A 19559-nucleotide genomic window follows, 5' to 3' on the forward strand; every position below is an offset into this window, starting at 1 on the left:
TGCTTTTTAATATGCTGTCTAGGTTGGTCATAACTTCCCTTCCAAGGAGTAAGCATCTTTTTATTTTATGGCTGCAGTCACCATCTGCAGTGATTCTGGAGCCCCCCAAAATAAAGTTTGCCACTGTTTCCACTGTTTCCCCATCTATTTGCATGAAGTGATGGGACCATATGCGGTGATCTTAGTTTTTCTTTAAAAATTATTACTTTAATTGGAGGCTCTTAGTTTTACATATTGTGGTGGTTTTTGCCATACATGCAGCCAGGGTGTACATTGTGCCCCCATCTGAACCACCCCCTCCCTCCATCATCCCTCAGAGTTGTCCCAGTACAAGAAAACCGGCTTTTGAGTGCCTGTTTCATGCATGCAAACTTGAACTGGTGATGATCTTAGGTTTTTTTTTTTTTTGATCTTAGTTTTTTGAATGTTGAGGTTTTTTGTGTGTGTTTTTTTTTTTGAATGTTGAGTTTTAAGTCAGCTTTTGCACTCTCCTCTTTCACTTTCATCAAGAGGTTCTTAAGTTCCTCTTTGCTTTCTTTCATAAAGGTGGTGTCATCTGCATATCTGAGGTTATTGATATTTCTCCCAGCAGTCTTGATTCTAGCTTGGCTTCATCCAGCCTGGCATTTCACATGATGTACTCTGCATAAAAGTTAAATAAGCAGGGTAAAAGTATACAGCCTTGATGCACTCCTTTCCCAATTTGGAACTAGTCCGTTGTTCCATGTCTGGTTCTAACTGTTGCTTCTTGACCTGCATACAGATTTCTCAGGAGGCAGGTCAGGTGGTCTGGTATTCTCATCTCTTTAAGAATTTTCCATAGTTCATTGTGATCCACACAGTCAAAGGCTTTGGTGTACTCAATAAATCAGAAGTAGATGTTTTTCTGGAACTATCTTGCTTTTTCGATGATCCAATGGATGCTGGCAATTTGATCTCCTGTTCCTCTGCCTTTTCTAAATCCAGCTTGAACATCTGGAAGTCTCAGTTCACATACTGTTGAAGCCTCACTTGGAGAATTTTGAGCATTACTTTCCTAGCATGTGAGATGAGTGCAATTGTGTGGTAGTTTGAGCATTCTTTGGCATTGCCTTTCTTTGGGATTGGAATGAAATCTGACCTTTTCCAGTTCTGTAGCCACTGCTGAGTTTTCCAAAACCATCAATCTCTATTTCACTTTTAAACAGAGATCAATAACTAAATTTAAACAACTTTCCAGATATACCAATATTTATAGCTAGTAAGATAACATATAATTTATACTGCAGCCCAAATTATTTCCACATGCTGAAACTTGGGGATTCTTTCTTTTAATGTTTTATTTTTTATTTTTTGGCTGTACCATGCAGCATATGGGATCTTAGTTCCCCGATCAGGGATGGAAGCCCTGCTCCCTGCAATGAAGTGTGGAGTCTTAACCACTGGGCCATCAGGGAAGAATCAACGTGGGGATTCTTGACTAAAGAAGAATCCAAACAATTTTATCTAATTGGAGAAAGGCATCCATTATTGTCAAGACACAAGTATATTATATGCCATATTATATCATGAGGATTTCCCTTATTCTGACAAATTTACATTTTCATATAAACATCAGGTTTTTCATAGACATCAGGTTTAATCTTTCTTAAAGTGTTCAGTTCAGTCGCTCAGTCATGTCCGACTCTTTGCGACCCCGTGAATCGCAGCACGCCAGGCCTCCCTGTCCATCACAAACTCCCGGAGTTTGCTCAAACTCATGTCCATCGAGTTGGTGATGCCATCCAGCCATCTCATCCTCTGTCGTCCCCTTCTCCTCCCGCCCCCAATCCCTCCCAGCATCAGGGTCTTTTCCAATGAGTCAACTCTTCGCATGAGGTGACCAAAGTACTGGAGTTTCAGCTTCATCATCAGTCCTTCCAATGAACACCCAGGACTGATCTTTTGGGATTGCCTTTCTTAGGGATTGGAATGAAAACTGACCTTTTCCAGTACTTTTCCAGTGGCCACTGCTGAGTTTTCCAAATTTGCTGACATATTGACTGCAGCACTTTCACAGCATCATCTTTCAGGATTTGAAATAGCTCAACTGGAATTCCCTCACATCCACTAGCTTTGTTTGTAGCGACGCTTTCTAAGGCCCACTTGACTTCACATTCCAAGATGTCTGGCTCTAGGTGAGTGATCACATCATCCTGATTATCTGGGTCGTGAAAATCTTTTTTGTACAGTTCTTCTGTGTATTCTTGCCACCTCTTCTTAACATCTTCTGCTTCTGTTAGGTCCATACCATTTCCGTCCTTTATCGAACCCATCTTTGCGTGCAATGTTCCCTTGGTATCTCTAATTTTCTTGAAGAGATCTCTAGTCTTTCCCATCCTGTTGTTTTCCTCTATTTCTTTGCATTGATCGCTGAGGAAGGCTTTCTTATCTCTCCTGGCTATTCTTTGGAACTCTGCATTCAAATGGGAATATCTTTCCTTTTCTCCTTTGCTTTTTGCTTCTCTTCTTTTCACAACTATTTGTAAGGCCTCCTTAGAGAACCATTTTGCCTTTTTGCATTTCTTTTCCATGGGGATGGTCTTGATCCCTTTCTCCTGTACAATGTCACGAACCTCCGTCCATAGTTCATCAGGCTCTCTATCAGATCTAGTCCCTTAAATCTATTTCTCACTTCCACTGTATTTATTAATAAAAACATATATACTATTATAGTATTTCGGTTGGACAAAAATCCTAATCTCTTCCCCACAGTTTAGTATTATCCAGCAGATGTGGTTCCCAATGATCTTCCTTCAATCTCTTATTGAACTTCTGGTCCTTGAGTTAGAACACACTAATATAGAATGATCCGGAACAATACTGAATCACTTAAGACCAGCAATTTCTCTTCCACCACAAAATGGATCTCAGAACCCTATTCATTTCTCAGTGATTCCTTAGCCAGAATCCCACCTCTCTCTCTTTCTAGGAAGGGACCAACTCCATTTCAATCCAAACCTAAAAGCTTTTCAAAGCTGAGGTCTCATTCCACACTGAGACTGAGACCATTCATAACCAAATTCACCCTTTGTTGTTGTTCAGTCCCTAAGTTATGTCTGACTCTGTGACCCCATTGGACTACAGCATGTCAGGCTTCCCTGTCCTTCACTATCTCCTGGAGTTTTGCTCAAACTCATGTCCATTGAGTCTGTGATGCCATCCAACCATCTCATCCTCTGTTGGCCCCTTCTCCTACTGCCCTCAACCTCTCTCCCTTATCTACCTTGAAAACAGTGGAGAAAGTTCTCCCTCTTCTGGTCAAAGAGGACCACCATTTTTATATAATTAAACTACAAACCCAACAAGGGAAGCTCAGATATTTACTTCAAGGTACTCTACCCCTTCACTGCTCCAACACTGCCCTTAAGAGAAGACTGAACTCATACAAGATACATAAATTATTTGATGAAAAACTGAAAGACTATTTTTTTGGGCTCTAAAATCACTGCAGATGGTGACTGCAGCCATGAAATTAAAAGACGCTTACTCCTTGGAAGGAAAGATGACCAACCTAGACAGCATATTAAAAAGCAGAGACATTACTTTGCCAACAAAGGTCCGTCTGGTCAAGGTTATGGTTTTTCCAGTGGTCATGTATGGATGTGAGAGTTGGACGGTGAAGAAAGCTGAGCGCCGAAAAATTGATGCTTTTGAACTGTGGTGTTGGAGAAGACTCTTGAGAGTCCCTTGGACTGCATGGAGATCCAACCAGTCCATCCTGAAGGAGATAAGTCCTGGGTGTTCATTGGAAGGACTGATGCTGAAGCTGAAACTCCAATACTTTGCCCACCTCATGCAAAGAGTTGACTCACTGGAAAAGACCCTGATGCTTGGAGGGATTGGGGGCAGGAGGAGAAGGGGACGAAAGAAGATGAGATGACTGGATGGCATCACTGACTCGATGGGCATGAGTCTGAGTAAACTCCGGGAGTTTGTGATGGACAGGGAGGCCTGGCGTGCTGCAATTCATGGGGTCGCAAAGAGTTGGACACGACTGAGGACTGAACTGAACTGAACTGAAAAACAAGTTCAAAAAAAGGGAGCAAACAGAGAGGACACAATCATTCTCTGTAAAGGGAAAAAGTGAAAATTGGCTCAGAGATACTGCTTCTCTAGGAAGAAGATTTTAGGCTAAAGAATTAAAATATTACCTGAATTTAAAACTATAATATTTCAGGAAGGAAATAAGAGACATCCACTTACCGGGGCCATGATTTTAGAGCTGCCAATCATTCTCAGAAGCTGAGTCCAGAGAAGCCAGAGCTGAGTCCAGAGAATCCAGAGCTGAGGGAGGAAAAAGAAGCTTTGAGACCCAGTGTAGCTCAGAACTCCAAAAATTGTTTAAGGTATGAGAGCCTTTCTTTTTTCTTCTTTATTCCTGCTTCCCATCGTCCTTGCCACTCTTCCCCCTCCCAAACACATGTCAGGGGATGTGAGTAGGAGTCCAGACAATTCCGGGCTTCCCTGATAGCTCAGCTGGTAAAGAATTTGCCTGCAATGCAGGAGATTTGGGTTCAATCCTGGGTTGGGACGATCTCCTGGGGAAGGAAATGGCAACCCACTCAGTAGTCTTGCCTGGGAAATCCCAGGGACAGAGGAGCCTGGTTGTCTACAGTCCACGGGATCACAGAGAATCGAACACAACTGAGTGACTAACTGACACACACACAGACACCCCCCCCCCCCGCAGACAAATCCAAGCACCCTTTCTTATGCCGAGGAAACAAGTCACACAAGCTGGATACACAGCAGGGGCTCTCTGAAGCAAAGCCAGTTCCAGACACACCCCTCTGGCCTATTTCTAATTCTGGTCACACCACATGTACCCAGCCTGGGTTGTCCAGTCACAATGAGTAGATCCTCCCCAATCCAGCCCTACCTGCCAGGGTTGAGACCAGGCCATACAACAAAAACTTCAGAGTGTCAATAATATGTTATTCACAATGCCAGTATATGATAAAACTTAATGAAAATGCAAAGAAACAGGAAAATGTTACTGATAATCAAGAAAGAAAAGTCTCAATAGAAATAAACCCAAAGATAATCCAGTCAGTGGAGCTAACAGACAAGGATTCGAAGATATTATGATTAACATGATAAAGAAAAGAGAGGAAAAGATGAACAAAATGGAATGCAAAATGGAGTATATCAATTGAGGTTAAGACTCTTAAAAAAGGAATCACATGGATATTTTATAGTTATAAAAATATATTACTGAAAATTAAAACTGGGATGATTAACAGCAGAAAACTGTTTTAATTAACATAAAGTCAAATTAACAATAATCTTATACTGAGAGAAAAAAAGAACAGAGCTGAACATAAGAGATATACAAGAAAATGCCAAAATGTAGAACTGAACACCTAAAACAAAATAGAACAGAAAATTTATTTGAAGAAGTAATGGACAAAAACAGTGCAACTGTCATGAAATATCTTGATATGTAAATGGAAAAGCTCAGCAAACCTAACCACTTGAAATAATGGAATCCATACCTAAGCACATCTTGGCCAAACTGTTGAGAGACAAAACTGAAAAACATATATTAAAAGTATGTAGTTTTTAAAAAAGACATCTGTTATAAATAAACAAGAAAAATAGTCCATATCTCAACAGAATCTTTAGCAGCCTGAAAAATGGAATCATGTCTTTAAAAAGTGCTAAAAGGAAAAAACCCGAGAACTCTGAATCTTATACCCAGAGAAGATGTCTTTCAGAAAGGAAGGTTTCTGAAATAATGATTTTTTTTTTAAACAAAAGTTGAGAGAATTTCTTATCAACAGACCCATAATACAAGAAATACTAAACAACAGAAGTCAGGCAAAAGGAAAATAATCCTAGATGGAAGCATGAATGTGCAAAAAAGCTAGGAAATATTTCGAGTTAAATGATAATGAAAGTATGGCATATCAAAGCTTGTGAGATGCACTCACACCAGTGCTTACAAAGACATTTTTAGGACTTCCCTGGTGGCCCACTGGATAGGAATCTGCTTACCAAAGCAGGGGACACGGGTTTGATCCCTGGTCTGGGAAGGTTCCACATGCCGCTGGGCAACTAAGCCCCTGCACCACAACTACTGAACCTGCACTCTAGACCTGCAAGCTGCAACCACTGAGCCCATTGTGTCTAAAGCCTGTGCTCTGCAACATGAGAAGCCACTGCAATGAGAAGCCCTGACTTGTTGCAACTAGAAAAAGCCCACTCAAAACAATGAAGACCCAGGACAGCCAAAAGAATAAGTAAGTAAATTATAAAAAACAAAATAATAAAAAAACCAAAAGATATTTTAGCTTTAAATGTGTATTTTTGTTTTTGTTTTGTATTCATAAATGCTGCAGATAAATACTATTCATTATCTCATCACCATTGATAATTACTACGTGTACTGAAGTCATAGCAAATCAATTGGTAGTGAAATTATTATAAAAATACTTTGTCAAATTACTGCAATGCCAAGTAAATCCATAATTTATTTTCTCCCATAGATATCATGAGCATTTATAATGACTGCCCACTTATGTTTTCCCTTTCTTTTTACCCTTTGATCCCCTTCACCTAAACATAAATGTATATTTTATAAAGTTGAATGGTTAAAAAACAATGATATATCTTTGGAAGCTAGAAAAGGAAAAGCAAATTAAGTCTACAGAAAGTAAAACATACTAAAAGAAACAAATGGCATAAAAAAAAAAACTCAGACATATAACAGAGTAAAATCAATAAAGCTAAAAGCTATTTCATTGAAAAGATAAGATTAATAAAGGTATATTATCAAGAAAAACATTGCCCATATCAGGAATATAAAGGAGATATCACTACATATATTATAGACATTATTTTGGTAACAGATACATTGATAACATAATTTTATGAACTCTATGACACTAAACTTGAAAATGTAGATGCAATTTAAAAATTTCTTGAAAACACAATTTATCAAAACTGATATAAAAAATGGAAAATCTGAATATAGTTAGATTTATTAAAGAAATTAAATCTGTATTAAGGACCTTCCCATAAAATGTCAGGCCCAGAGGCTTCAGTGGCAAATTCTCCAAACACTTTAGGAATTAAAAATGCCAACCAAACTATCTTTTCTAGAAAACAAACCCCCCAAACGGACCATGTCATGAGGTCCTAATTATGATATCAAAATGTGACAAAGACATTATAGGAAAGGAAAACTACAGTTTATCTTTCTCATGAACATAGATGCAAGGATATTAAAGTATTAGCAAGAAGAGGCCTCTGATATGTATGAGCAAGAGATTTATTCTAGAAATGCAAAGTCACTTAATTTTCAAAGAGCAAGCAATGTGATCTTCCAACTTTAAATAATAAAAGACAGAGTTTCCCTGGTGGATCAGTGGTAAAGAATCCATCCACCTGCTAATACAGGAGGCACAGGTTCCATCCCTGATACAGGAAGATCCCACATGTTGCGAAGCAGGTAAGCCAGTGTGCCACAACTATTGAGCGTGCGCTCCAGACCCTGGAAGCCAAAACTACTGAGCCCCAGTGCCCTAGAGCCCTGTGAAAGTGAAAGTCGCTCAGGCATGTCCAACTCTTTATGACTCCATGAACTTCTCCAGGCCAGAATACTTAAGTGGGTAGCCTTTCCCTTCTCCAGGGGATTGTCCCAACACAGGGATCCAACCCAGGTCTCCTGCTTTGTGGGCAGATTCTTTATCAGCTGAGCCACAAGGGAAGCCCAAGAGTACTGAGGTGGATAGCCTATCACTTCTCCAGGGAATGTCCCGACCCAGGAATCTCCCGACCCAGGAATTGAACTAGGGTCTCCTGCATTGCAGGTGGATTCTTTACCAACTGAGCTATCAGGGAAGCCCATGCTCTGCAACAAGAGAAGCCACCACAATGAGAAGCCCGTGCACCACAACAAAGAGTAGTCCCCACCTGCAGCAGCTACAGAAAAGCCCGTGCAGCCCATGAAGACCTAGCATAGCCAAAAATAAAAATACATAAAATTATTTTAAAAAATAATAAAGAAGAAAAACTATTCAATCACTTCATTAAATGCAGAAAAACCATTTTATAATATTCAGCATCAGTTTATGATAAAAATCCTTCAAACTAGGAACGGAAGAGAACTTCTTTAATTTGATAAAAAGGATCTAGCAGAATAAAACTGGGAGGTGAAATACGCACCACTGCCCTGAGCTCAGGAACAAGGCAAGGGTATCCACTTTTACCACTTCCATTTAACTTTCTACTAGAAGACCTCTCTAATACCGTAAGAGAAAAAAGTGAAATGAAAAGTATGAAGATTGGAAGGAAAGAGGTAAAGCCATCTTTATTTGCAGATAACATGATTTTGTACATAGAAAAAATTTTGTTCAATTCTAGAAACTATTAGAATTAATACATGAATTTATTAGCAAGTTTGTTGAATAAAATGTCACAGTATAAAACAATTATATTAAAACAAAGTTATTGAAAATGAAATTTTAAAAATCCCAACAGTATAAAAAAAAGAAAATTATGAAACACTTTGAAATGAACCTAACAAAAGAAGTGTTTTCAACTTATAGACTGAAAGCAAAACATTAAGGAAAGAAAGAATTATATAAATGCAAACTTACTTCATGTTTATAAACTGGAAGAATCAATTTTAAGATGACCGATTTTCTCTAAATTGATATATTGATTCAGTGTATCTCTAAACGATATTAGGAGCTTTTTTTTAGAACATTAATACAACTTATTCTAAATTTATATGGAAATGGCTCTGATGGTAAAGAAATCTGCCTACAATGCGGGAAACCTGGGTTTGATCCCTGGGTTGGAAAGATCCCCTGGAGAAGGGCATGGCAACCCACTCCAGTATTCTTGCCTGGAGAATCCCCATGGACAGAGGAGCCTGGTGGGCTACAGTACATGGGATTGCAAAGAGTTGGACATGATTGAGCGACTAAGCACAGCACACAGCTAAGAATCCAGAACAATCAGGGCAAGTTTAAAGAACAAAGTTGTCAAATGTACATTACCAGTCATCAAGACATATGTATTATGTAATTACTGTAATTAAAACAGTGGGACTGACACAGGATTGACAAACAGACCAACAGAATAGAGTCCAGAAAGAGACTTGCACATATATAGCCACTTTTTTTTTAAATAATAAAAGTCTAACTGCAAATTAGAACAGAAAGGATAGTCTTTTCAACAAATGGTACCAAAGCAGTTGGCTAGCTGTATGGAAAAAATGGTTTTAACCCTGATCCTACCACACACACATATATAAATTCAAGATGGATCATATGCCTAAATGTGAAAACTAAAGCTATAAAGTTTCTGGAAGAAGAAACAGGAAAATACCTCTATGATCTTGGGATAGCCAAAATTTTCCTCTTTTTTTTTTTTTTGGTTTAATTTTTACTTCCACTTATTTTAGACTTAGAGAAAATTTGCAAGAGTAGTACAGAGGGTTTCCTGTATATCCCTCAACTTTCTGTTGACATCTTAGGATAATTATCAAAGCCATGAAATTAACATTGGTATAGTAGATACTATCAATGGCATATCTTATTCAAATATCACCAGTTTCCCTCTATTAATGTCCTTTTTCTTTTCCAGGATCCTATACATGACCCCACATTGCATTTGGCTATTATTTCTTCCCACCCTACAATATTTATTTATTTGGCTGCACTGGGTCTTAATTGCGGCATGTGGGATCTTTAGTTGTGGCATGCTAACACTTAGTTGTGCCGTGTGGGATCCAGTTCCCTGACTCGAAATCGAACCTGGGCCTCCTGTACTGGGAACAGAGTCTTAGCAACTGGACCATCAGGGAAGTCCCAGGCTGTTTGTTATTTCTCCTCAGTCTCTTCCAGTCTGCACAGTCTTTCATGTGGTAATGGTTTTCAGTTGCTGCCATAACAAATTAACCATAAATGTATCTTAAAACAACACACATTTATTATCTCACAGTGTTTTGTGGACTTGGAGTCTGGACACAGTTTCACTGGGTGTTCTCCTCAGGCTGGTCTCGAAGTTACAAACAGGTGTCAGCTGGGCTGTGTTCTCATTCAGAGGCTCAACTGGGAAGAATTCAATTCCAAGTTCATTCAGATTGTTGGCAGAATTCATATCCTTGTGGCTAGATGACTGAGGGCCCCAAATTTTTGATGGCTGTCAGCTGGAGGACACCCTCAGGTCCTAGAGGCTGCCTGCAGTTTCTTGCAACAGGAACTTCTCCAACATTGCCACTTACTTCATCAAGCCCACAAGGCAAGTCTCTAGCTCCAGTCTGCTACAGTGGAGTCTTATATGATAAAATGGAACCACAGTAGTGACATCCCATCACTTTTGCCACAAAAACTAACATGATCACAGGACTGACGTTAGGCCACAGGTTAAATAATTTAGAGACAGAAGGGCTTGGGGACCCTGACAAGGGTGATTAATCTGCATGGCCCTATGACTTACGGATATGTTACTATCAGACAGTATATTTCATCCCCAGGTAAAGAAGGATCATGTGCCTTTAAAATTAAAGTGTGTTTTATGAATGAGGAAACACAAACTCACCTTAACTTAAACTTTTAGTTGTTTAACAAAAATTCTTTCCTCTCTCAGGATCCTATTTTTTAGAGACAGGGCACCACTAGGAAAAGAGAAAGTGAACATGAAACATCAGCATTTTCTTGGAGAGCACATTCATTTACAAAACACGCCCCCTTCCATGAGGGTACACTCTCCTCCAGTCCACCATAAACAACCAGATGGGAGCAGGAAGGAGGCTGGAACAGCGTGGACCTTTCCCAGTGTGAAAGAGGCTGGGGTCACTGATGTCTAGGGTGGAATCTGTGGAATTGACAGCAGGCTTCTGGGGCCAGAGTTTTGGAAATGCTGTGGCTGTGAAACATAGCTGGTCCCTCGAAACTTTCAAAGGGGACCCTCCCAGGAGGAAACCCACTCCTAGGACGTCATTAGGTCTTTCCCAAATAGCCTGTTTGGGGTCGTATTCAGCTTCAGAAAATCTCATCTCGTGATCCAATCTATGTCTTCTTGCTGGGGTCCTCCATTCTTCCACTCTAAAGCTAAGATTCTGGCTTCCCTCCTTTATCTGCCACAGACCCCAAGTGGCTGTGAGGGGAGAGGTACAAGGAATCGGCAGAGACAAGAGCCAAGAATTCCAGTGACAATCCACACAGCCACACTACTGTCGCTCATCCAAAAGTCACGCGTCATTTAAATAAGCACCGTCACCCAGTTAAATAATGACACACAAACGCACACTTCATGGAGACACGTCTACACACACACGAGTTTCTCAATAGGTACATAAATCTCTGCTGCTCACGCAGACACGAGCCTTACACTCGAGGACTGACACGTCTTGTCCGCGTCCGAAGCGTCCTCGCCTTGAGCGCCTGTCACCAGCGGGGGTTCCAGTCCGGCTACCGAAAGAGACTATGGAAGCGTGTGCCGTTGTTATTTTGGGATGGGATCTACTTAACACGTAGGGACTACAGCTCCTCCGCCACGGGAAGAGCACCCAGGGCCCGAGGCTGAAGCGAGCCCGGTGGCTTCTGGGAAATGAAGTCCATCCGGAACGTTTCTGGCGCTGCGAGAGCTCAGCGCCCCGAATGCGCAGATGCCAGGACTCTCTCGGCGCGCGGTGGAGAACTGATAGACTTCGGAAGGAAGATGGTTGCTGGTGAGGCTAGCGTACGTGGAAATAGCGAGTGGAATCTGAGTCCAGTCCGCAGAAGGCGGGGTGGGATCCTGGGGACTTCAGAACCCCAACCAAAGCAGGAGGAGACGGCGGGCTCTTGGGTACGGTGGTTTCTTGGGTGTGAGCTCTGAGGAGTGGGACGCAGTCTTTTGACCCCCATCCCTACCCCCATTCCCGCTCAGGTAGCGTCAGCATCCCGAGTAGCGCCAGAAGCACACCTGGCATTAAGTGTGCATTTGTTTTTAAAGAAAGAACCCCTGGGGTTGTGTGTGTGTGCGTTTTCATTCTCTGTGTTTTTGTGGGACCGCAGTGTGTGTCTGTAACCGTGTGTGGCGGCTTCCCTGGTGGCTCAGCAGTGAAGAATCCGCCAGTCAATGCAGAAGATGGGGGTTCTATCCCTGGGTGGGAAAGATCCCCTGAAGAAGGAAATGGCAACCTGCTTCAGTTTTCTTGCCTGGGAGATCCCATGGACAGAGCAGCCTGGCAGGCTACAGTCCTTGAGGACCCAAAGAGTCAGACACGACTTAGCGACTAAACAACCACCATGTATGGGATTGTGTTTCTGTTTGGTTTGTTTCCTAGAATGTAAATGTGAAAATGGTTTGTTTCAGATTTTGAGATAGTATAAAACTTGTTAAGCACACTTCCTTCCCACTCCTCCATCCCCACCCTGAAATTCCTCCTGCCCAGTATCTTGCGTTTCTTTCCGTTAAAGGCTACGTCTGGCTGACTTTTGCCAGAGACATACACTAGCAGGGCCAACTCATCCATTAGACACAGTATGCAAAATGCCTAGAGCCCACAATGCTCTTTGTCGTTGTTGTTTAGTCGCTTTTTCCAACTCTTTGTGACACCATGAACTGCAGCACTTCAGGCTTCCCTGTCTTTCACTATCGCCCGGAGTTTGCTCAAATTCATGTCCATTGAGTCCGTGATGCCATCCAACCATCTCATCCTCTGTCGCCCCCTTCTCCTGCCCTCAATCTTTCCCAACATCGGTGTCTTTTCCAGTGAGTCAGCTCTTTACATCAAAATATTGGAACTTCAGCATCAGTCTTTCCAGTGAATATTCAGGGTTGATTTTAGGGGCCTACCAAAAAGTCTTTTAAAATCAGAAATAAAGATTAATTTTTGGTCAAAGGAAATGTTTAATTCAAAGAAACTCAACTTATTACTATACCTAAAGAATCACAAAATACTGTTATTTTTATTTTCTGTTTATTGATGAAAGACCCCACAGAAGTTCTAATACAGCACTGCATCTTACCCAGATCAAATCAGATTTCAATCCAGCCTTATTCCTCTTCAGTTCTTCAGTGGGACCTGTGAAAACAGCACTGTACCTGCTGACCTTAGGTGAAACTGCAGTAAACTCTGACCTTCCCATGTGAGTTTTCCATGACCCCAGGATGAAGTGGAACATCTCCTTCCCCAGATGTCTGGGCACCTTGAAAATGAAGTTTGAACACATATTTTGGTCTCCTAATAAAACTTCTCTTCCCAGACTCTTTGTAAATAAGCAATAAAAAGTTTGAGTGCTTTTGTGACTGTGTGTGGAATTATATAATATAATGCACATTTTGAGGCCTGTGAGATTATGGCTTTAGTTATGAGATTGTGTTTTTATCTGTGAGTATGACTTAAAATGTATATGATGCCTTCAAAGACATGCTTTTGTTATGTGGGCATTTTATGGATATTGTGAATGTGGATTACTTATAACAGGCTTATTAAGTGTGAACAGACTTATTAAGTGAGAAACTACATGAGATGGAAATGTGTGATTTTGATTATATGAATATAGAACCCTGTGATATTATGACTGTATATCTTGGTGAGTGACGATAGGCTGCCTTACTCTTTCAACAAAGAATGAGAGGAATATTGCACCTTTATGGAACAATAACTTTAAGATTTGGGTTAAAGGATTTGCTATTTATTTGGCAAATCATTTGGATATTTTATGCTCTATTACTTAGCCTTAAAAATAAGAAATCCGACACATGCTATAATGTGGATGTATCTAGAGAACATTGTACTAAGTGAAAAAAGCCCATCAAAAAAAGATGAATACCAGAAAACTGCACACTGATATCTCTGAAAAACATAGATGTAAAAATTCTCAACAAAATATCAACAGATTTAACTCAACAGAGTATTAAAAGTATCATATACTAGGACCAGGACTTCCCTGGTGGCTCAGTGGTAAAGAAATGACTGCCAATGCAGGAGACATGTGTTTGATCCCTGGGTTGGGAAGATCCCTTGGAGAAAGAAATGGCAACCCACTCCAGTATTCTTGCCCAGGAAATCCCAGGGACGGAGGAGCCTGGCGGGCTACAGGCCATGGGGTCACTAAAGAGTCAGACATGACTTAGTGACTAAACAACACTAGGACCAAGTGGGATTTATCCCTCCAATACAAAGATGAGTCAACATATGCAATATGTACCACATTACATCACTTTAACAGGATAAAGATAAAAATCATAGGACCATCTCAATAGATACAGAACAAGTATTTGACAGTACAACATCCTTTGATGATAAAAACTCTTCAACAAATAGGTATAGATGGAACGTAACTCAACATAATGGAAGCCATATACAGTGAACTCAGAGCTAATATCCTACTTACTGGTGAAAGGTTGAAAGCTTCTCTTACAAACAGGAACAAAACAAAGGTGCCCACTCTCACTGCTTCTATTCCACAGAGTACTGGAAGTCCTAGCTGAGCAATCAAAATATAAAGAAATTAAAAGGCATCCAAGTCAGAGAGGAAGAAATAAAATTCGCTTTGCATATGCAAACAAAAGAGATATGCAAATAAATATATATTTTCTAAACACTATACATCAAAACTGTTAGAACTCATAAGCGCCTTCTGTCAAGTTGAATAATACAAAATTAACGTACAAAAACCAGTTGCTATTTTTATACAGTAACAATATATGTAAAATAATTCCATTCACAATATCACTAAAGATAATAAAAATACCTCAGAATAAATTTAAATATGGAGATGAAAGACCTGTATATCAAAAATGATAAGACTTTGATGGAAGAAATTGAAGACACAAATAAGCAGAAAAATATCCTGTGTACTTGGATCAGAAGGATTAATATCATTAAAATGTCCCTACTACCCAAAAGCCATCTATAGATTCAGTGCAATTTCTATCAAAATTCCAATGGCATATTTCACAGAAATAGAAAAAGAATTCTAAAATTTTGTATGGAGCCACAAAAACCTGTAATAGCCAAAGCAATCAGAAGAAAGAAGAACAAAGCCAGAGACATCCCACTTCCTAATTCCAAACTGTACTACAAAGATGGGTTCCCAGTAGCTCAGATGGTAAAGAATCTGCCTCCAGTGCAGGAGACCTAGTTCGATTCCTGGGTCGGGAAGATCCCCTGGAGAAGGGAATGGCTACCCACTCCAGTATTCTTGCCTGAAAAATTCCACAGACAGAGGAGCCTGGCAGGCTGCAGTCCATGGATCACAAACAGTTGGACATGACAGAGCAACTAACATAGCAATTCTACTTCTGCTTGTATATTCAAAGTAAATGAAAATAGTTATTTGAAGAGGTATGTGCACTCCCATGTTTCTTTCAGTATTATTCACAATATGGAAACAACCTAAGTATTGAAGTTGTGGCATATATACAATGGAATTTATTCAGCCACAAGAAAGAAAAGAAACAGACCCATTTGCAACAACAAAGGTGGGTGTTATGTTAAAGTGAGATTAAATCAGACAGAGAGATAATGTTTATTATCACTTATATGTGGAATCTTAAAAAAGGCAAATTCATAAATACAGAGTAGAATGATAGCTATTACAGGTTGGAGGGCTGGGTGGGAATGGGATATTGTTTTTTAAGGGTACAAATTTGGACTAGGAGATAAGCCCTGGAGAGCTAATGGAAAGCATGGTGATATAATCAATAATCAATAATACTGTATTATAAATTTCAGAGTTTCTAAGGGACTAGACCCTAACTGTTCTGAAACCAAAAAAAGCCATGAAAACTAGTTGAGGGGATATTCGTCTACCGCAGCGCGAGAACACGAACCTCGCTGCTTTCGTGGATTCTGGAAAATTCGATTGAGGCCGGCTATGTATAACGTCACTTCCGGTAAGGGGGCGGGGCAGCTACGCCTGCCCCTCTTGGGGATCCTGGGAAATGTAGTCCAGGAGCTCCGAATAGTTGGAGGTATTTCCGCTTTAGGAGGTTGTGATTGCAGACTTCGGTTCTCACGGGTAGGTGAGTGATTTCCTGGGAGGCTGCTGTCTCTTTTAACTTTTCTGACCTGGTCCTGGGATCAGCTGGAGTCGGTGTTCGCAGGGCAGAAAAGCCGCGAATTGCGACAGAGGGCGGGATGGAAGGGCCAGGGCGGCCGCTTGCCTTCCTCTTACTGGCTGGATTCTCTGTGTTTGGGGCGGTTCACAAGTCCTGGGGTTGTAGGCGGACTGAAATCGGCAGTTTGACTGTCTCCAGGTCTCTTTGCTATCCAATCCGCCGCCTCCAGTACCTTCCACACCGTTAGTTACTTCCTAGTGTTAAGGAAAGTGAAGTCGCTCAGTCGTGTCCAACTCTTTTGCGACCCCGTGGACTGTAGCCCTACCCGTCTCCTCCGTCCATGGGATTTTCCAGGCAAGAATACTGGAGTGGGTTGCCATTTCCTTCTCCAGGAGATCTTCCCGACCCAGGGATTGAACCCAGGTCTCCTGCATTGTAGGCAGACCCTTTACCATCTGAGCCACAGGGAAGTCACTTCCTAGTGTTAGGTAGTTAGAATGGGGAAAAGGAGTCCAAAATGGCGGTGGCTAAAAGACAAGGCAGGGAAAAGCCCGCGAAAGTAGAACAAAGGAAGGTCAAAGAAAGGTCCGAGGACCGGAGTGAGGACTTGAGGTAGAACAGCACTTCTGACTGAGCGCAATTTGCCTAGGGCAGGCCCAGGGGGAAGAAAACATATAAAAGGAGGAGCCAAGCGCGCTCTCGCGCTCTCTCCCGCGTGCGTAGGCGCTGCGCCCGCCCCCGCCCCGCCCGGCGCGCTGGCGCGCTCCTCCACTCTTTTCTTGGAGGATGGATTCTCCTGTTATCTTGTAAATAAAATAGAGCTGTAACACTAATTTGTCTAAGAGCTATGACACGGCTTATTCAAGACCTGAGAGCTGTGTCGCGCTGAGGGCTTTAATGTCCCTTGCTCCAAATCATTGTTGTTACAGACAAGAACCCAGAAGCATACACTTGCCTGACACTAGCAAGGGAACATTGGATGCGAATTGAATCTTTCTGTTCCTTGGATTCCTTTTCTGTTAAAAGGGATTTTAAGAGTATAAGGCAGGTACTCACTTGCCTTTCGTAGATAGAAAAGCAGTCTATCGAAATAGTCAACCATTAGGAAACTGACTGCAGAGGAGACTTCTGGGATCAATTTGTGCAGGTAGGTTGAAATTTTATTGTAGAGGATTTGAAAGCAGGGTTAGTGAGTTTGGCCATCTTTGTAAAAATTTGAAAGCATTCTCATTTAATCTTATTTTAAATATTATTTAAAGCTTGTATACTGATTATAGAAGAAATGTGGATTCATTGTAGAGAATTCAGAAAATGTAGAGCTATGACATAGTCAAAACCATTAAGAATTACCCATGTAGATACATATGTTATAACTTATAGGATATGTATGACGTATATAGGACACAGACCTATAGGATATAGATGATTATCAACATTTAAGTGCATTTCTGTTTAGCAGCTTTTCTGTATGTATTTATCTATATTATATACAAGTGTTATCAGATTATTCATATCCTTAACTCTTAATTCTGGAAATTTCCAGACAACCTACCAGGTTCCTCTGTCCCTGGAATTCTCCAGGCAAGAATACTGGAGTGGGTTGCCCTTCCCTTTTCCAGGGGATCTTTCCGACCCAGGGATAGAACCTGGGTCTCCCTCATTGCTGGCAGATTCTTTACCATCTGAGCCACTGGGGAACCCCACAAAGTATAATATAATGACTCCTGTGTAACTGTCATCCTGCTTCAGTTCTTGCTGATCTTGTTGCATCGCTGTCTCCCTGTACACAGGTTTTTCCCATTGAGTATTTTAAAGCAAACCCAGATGTTGAGTCAATAGAACTTAAACATTAATTATTATACTGAGACTGTGTTAGTTTGCTAAAACTTGTTGTTGTTGTCCATCTTTCAGTTGGGTCTGACTCTTTGCAATCTCATGTACTGCAGCATGCCACATCACTGACACGTCACTGAATGTCAGAGGCACCTGAAATGACAGATCCATGTATTATTTGTAAAAGTGAAAAAAAAATTCAAGATGGAATATTGAGTTGCAGCAGGGGGCGATATATGATAAAAACAAGTAAGCTGAAGTTAAAGATCATGACATGGTTAGATGAGAATAAATAAGTTAGTGTATCTGAAGTACAGTACCTCAGTTCAGTCGCTCAGTCATGTCCGACTCTGCGACCCCATGGACTGCAGCGTGCCAGGCTTGCCTGTCCATCACCAACTCCCAGAGCTTGTGCAAACTCATGTCCATCCAGTCGGTGATGCCGTCAACCATCTTATTCTCTGTTGTCCCCTTCTCCTCCTGCCTTCAGTCTTTTCCAGCATCAGAGTCTTTTCCAGTGAGTCAGATGACCAGAGTATTGGAGCTTCAGCTTCTACTGGTACAAAATATCACAGACTGGCTGGCATAGACAGCAGAAATAAATTTTCTCACAGTTCTGGAGCTAGGAGTCTGTCAGCAGATTTGGTTTCTTCTGACGCCTCTCTCCTTGGCTTGCAGATGGCTGCCTTCTTGTCATGTCCTCACAAGGTCTTTCCTTTGTGTGTGTGCATGCCCCTACTGTCCCTGTTTATGTCCAATTTCTTCGTAGAAGGACACCAGCCAGATTGATTTAGGGCCCACCCTAATGACCTCATTTTAACTTAATCAGCCCTTTAAATGCCTTGTCTGCCAATGCAGTCACATTCTGAGGTTCTGGTGATTAGGACTTCCATGTATGAGTTTAGGGGTGGGACTCACAATTCAGTCCATAACAGGTATTAACAGCAACTCTAAGAGTTTTCACACTTGGCCACTAGGAGTATGTTTTTTTATATAAGAAACTTAGAAAGAGTGGCAGTTATGAAAGGAAAATGATGAATTTCCTGTGCTTCTTTGGAGTTGCACTTGCCATGGGCATGTAACTCTCAGTTTCATCTTTCTCTTCTGTTAGGCTACAGGGACCTCTGATTCATGGACCTGGTCCTATTCTTTTTGGAGAGTCCAGCACAGGGTCGGCAGAGAGGAGTTATCTAGTGAGTAAGTGTGATGCAAACAGTCGCCCAGAGGGGCTATAGCCTGGAATTAGAGAACAAAATAAAAGGGCAGTCTATAGGCATATGCCTTGTCTGGTGCCTCACTTTCCTTTGGCGAGCTGTAGAATTCACCAACTTTTCCCGAGTGTTCAAAGGTTGATGTATCATCAACTCTCTTGCCTTCTGGAATGGCCCACACTCTGTGAAGTATATTTCTCTCTAAATAAATCCACTTTTTACCTTAAAAAAAAAAAAGTTAATGTATCATCATGCCTAATATTGTCATGCTCTAAAACAGATTTCCTTGGAAGCAGACCAATTAAAAAAAAAAACAGAAGCATAGTTAATTTACAATGTTATATTAGTTTCGAGCTTCCCGGATAACTTAGTTGGTAAAGAATCCGCCTGCAATGCAGGAGACCCTGGTTCGATTCCTGGGTCAGGAAGATCTGCTGGAGAAGGGATAGGCTACCGACTCTAGTATTCTTGGACTTCTCTTGT

At 41.1% G+C, this 19559-nt stretch overlaps 1 protein-coding gene across 8 annotated transcripts in view; it reads right to left on the minus strand.

The window, feature by feature from the left end:
- Window positions 1-11542, minus strand: part of LOC122420287 (zinc finger protein 404-like) — a 16036-nt gene extending 4494 nt beyond the window's left edge. For 2 of the 8 annotated variants that reach the window (XM_043435291.1, XM_043435287.1), the window contains exons 1-4: window positions 11368-11542; window positions 10576-10651; window positions 9974-10085; window positions 4225-4305 (exon numbers count right to left, since the gene is read on the minus strand). Coding sequence is in view for 5 of the 8 variants with exons in the window: in XM_043435287.1 (XP_043291222.1) it covers window positions 4225-4254 (30 nt within the window). In the remaining 3 variants the exon portion in view is untranslated. Of the gene's footprint in view, window positions 1-4224; window positions 4306-9959; window positions 10086-10575; window positions 10652-11350 lie in introns of all 8 variants that reach the window. The other 6 variants (XM_043435290.1, XM_043435285.1, XM_043435292.1 and 3 more) reach the window with 4 other exon arrangements.
- Between the last annotated feature and the right edge of the window lie 8017 nt (window positions 11543-19559).

This window comes from Cervus canadensis, chromosome 18 (genome assembly GCF_019320065.1).
Source record: "Cervus canadensis isolate Bull #8, Minnesota chromosome 18, ASM1932006v1, whole genome shotgun sequence".
In the NCBI taxonomy this organism is placed as follows: domain Eukaryota; kingdom Metazoa; phylum Chordata; class Mammalia; order Artiodactyla; family Cervidae; genus Cervus; species Cervus canadensis.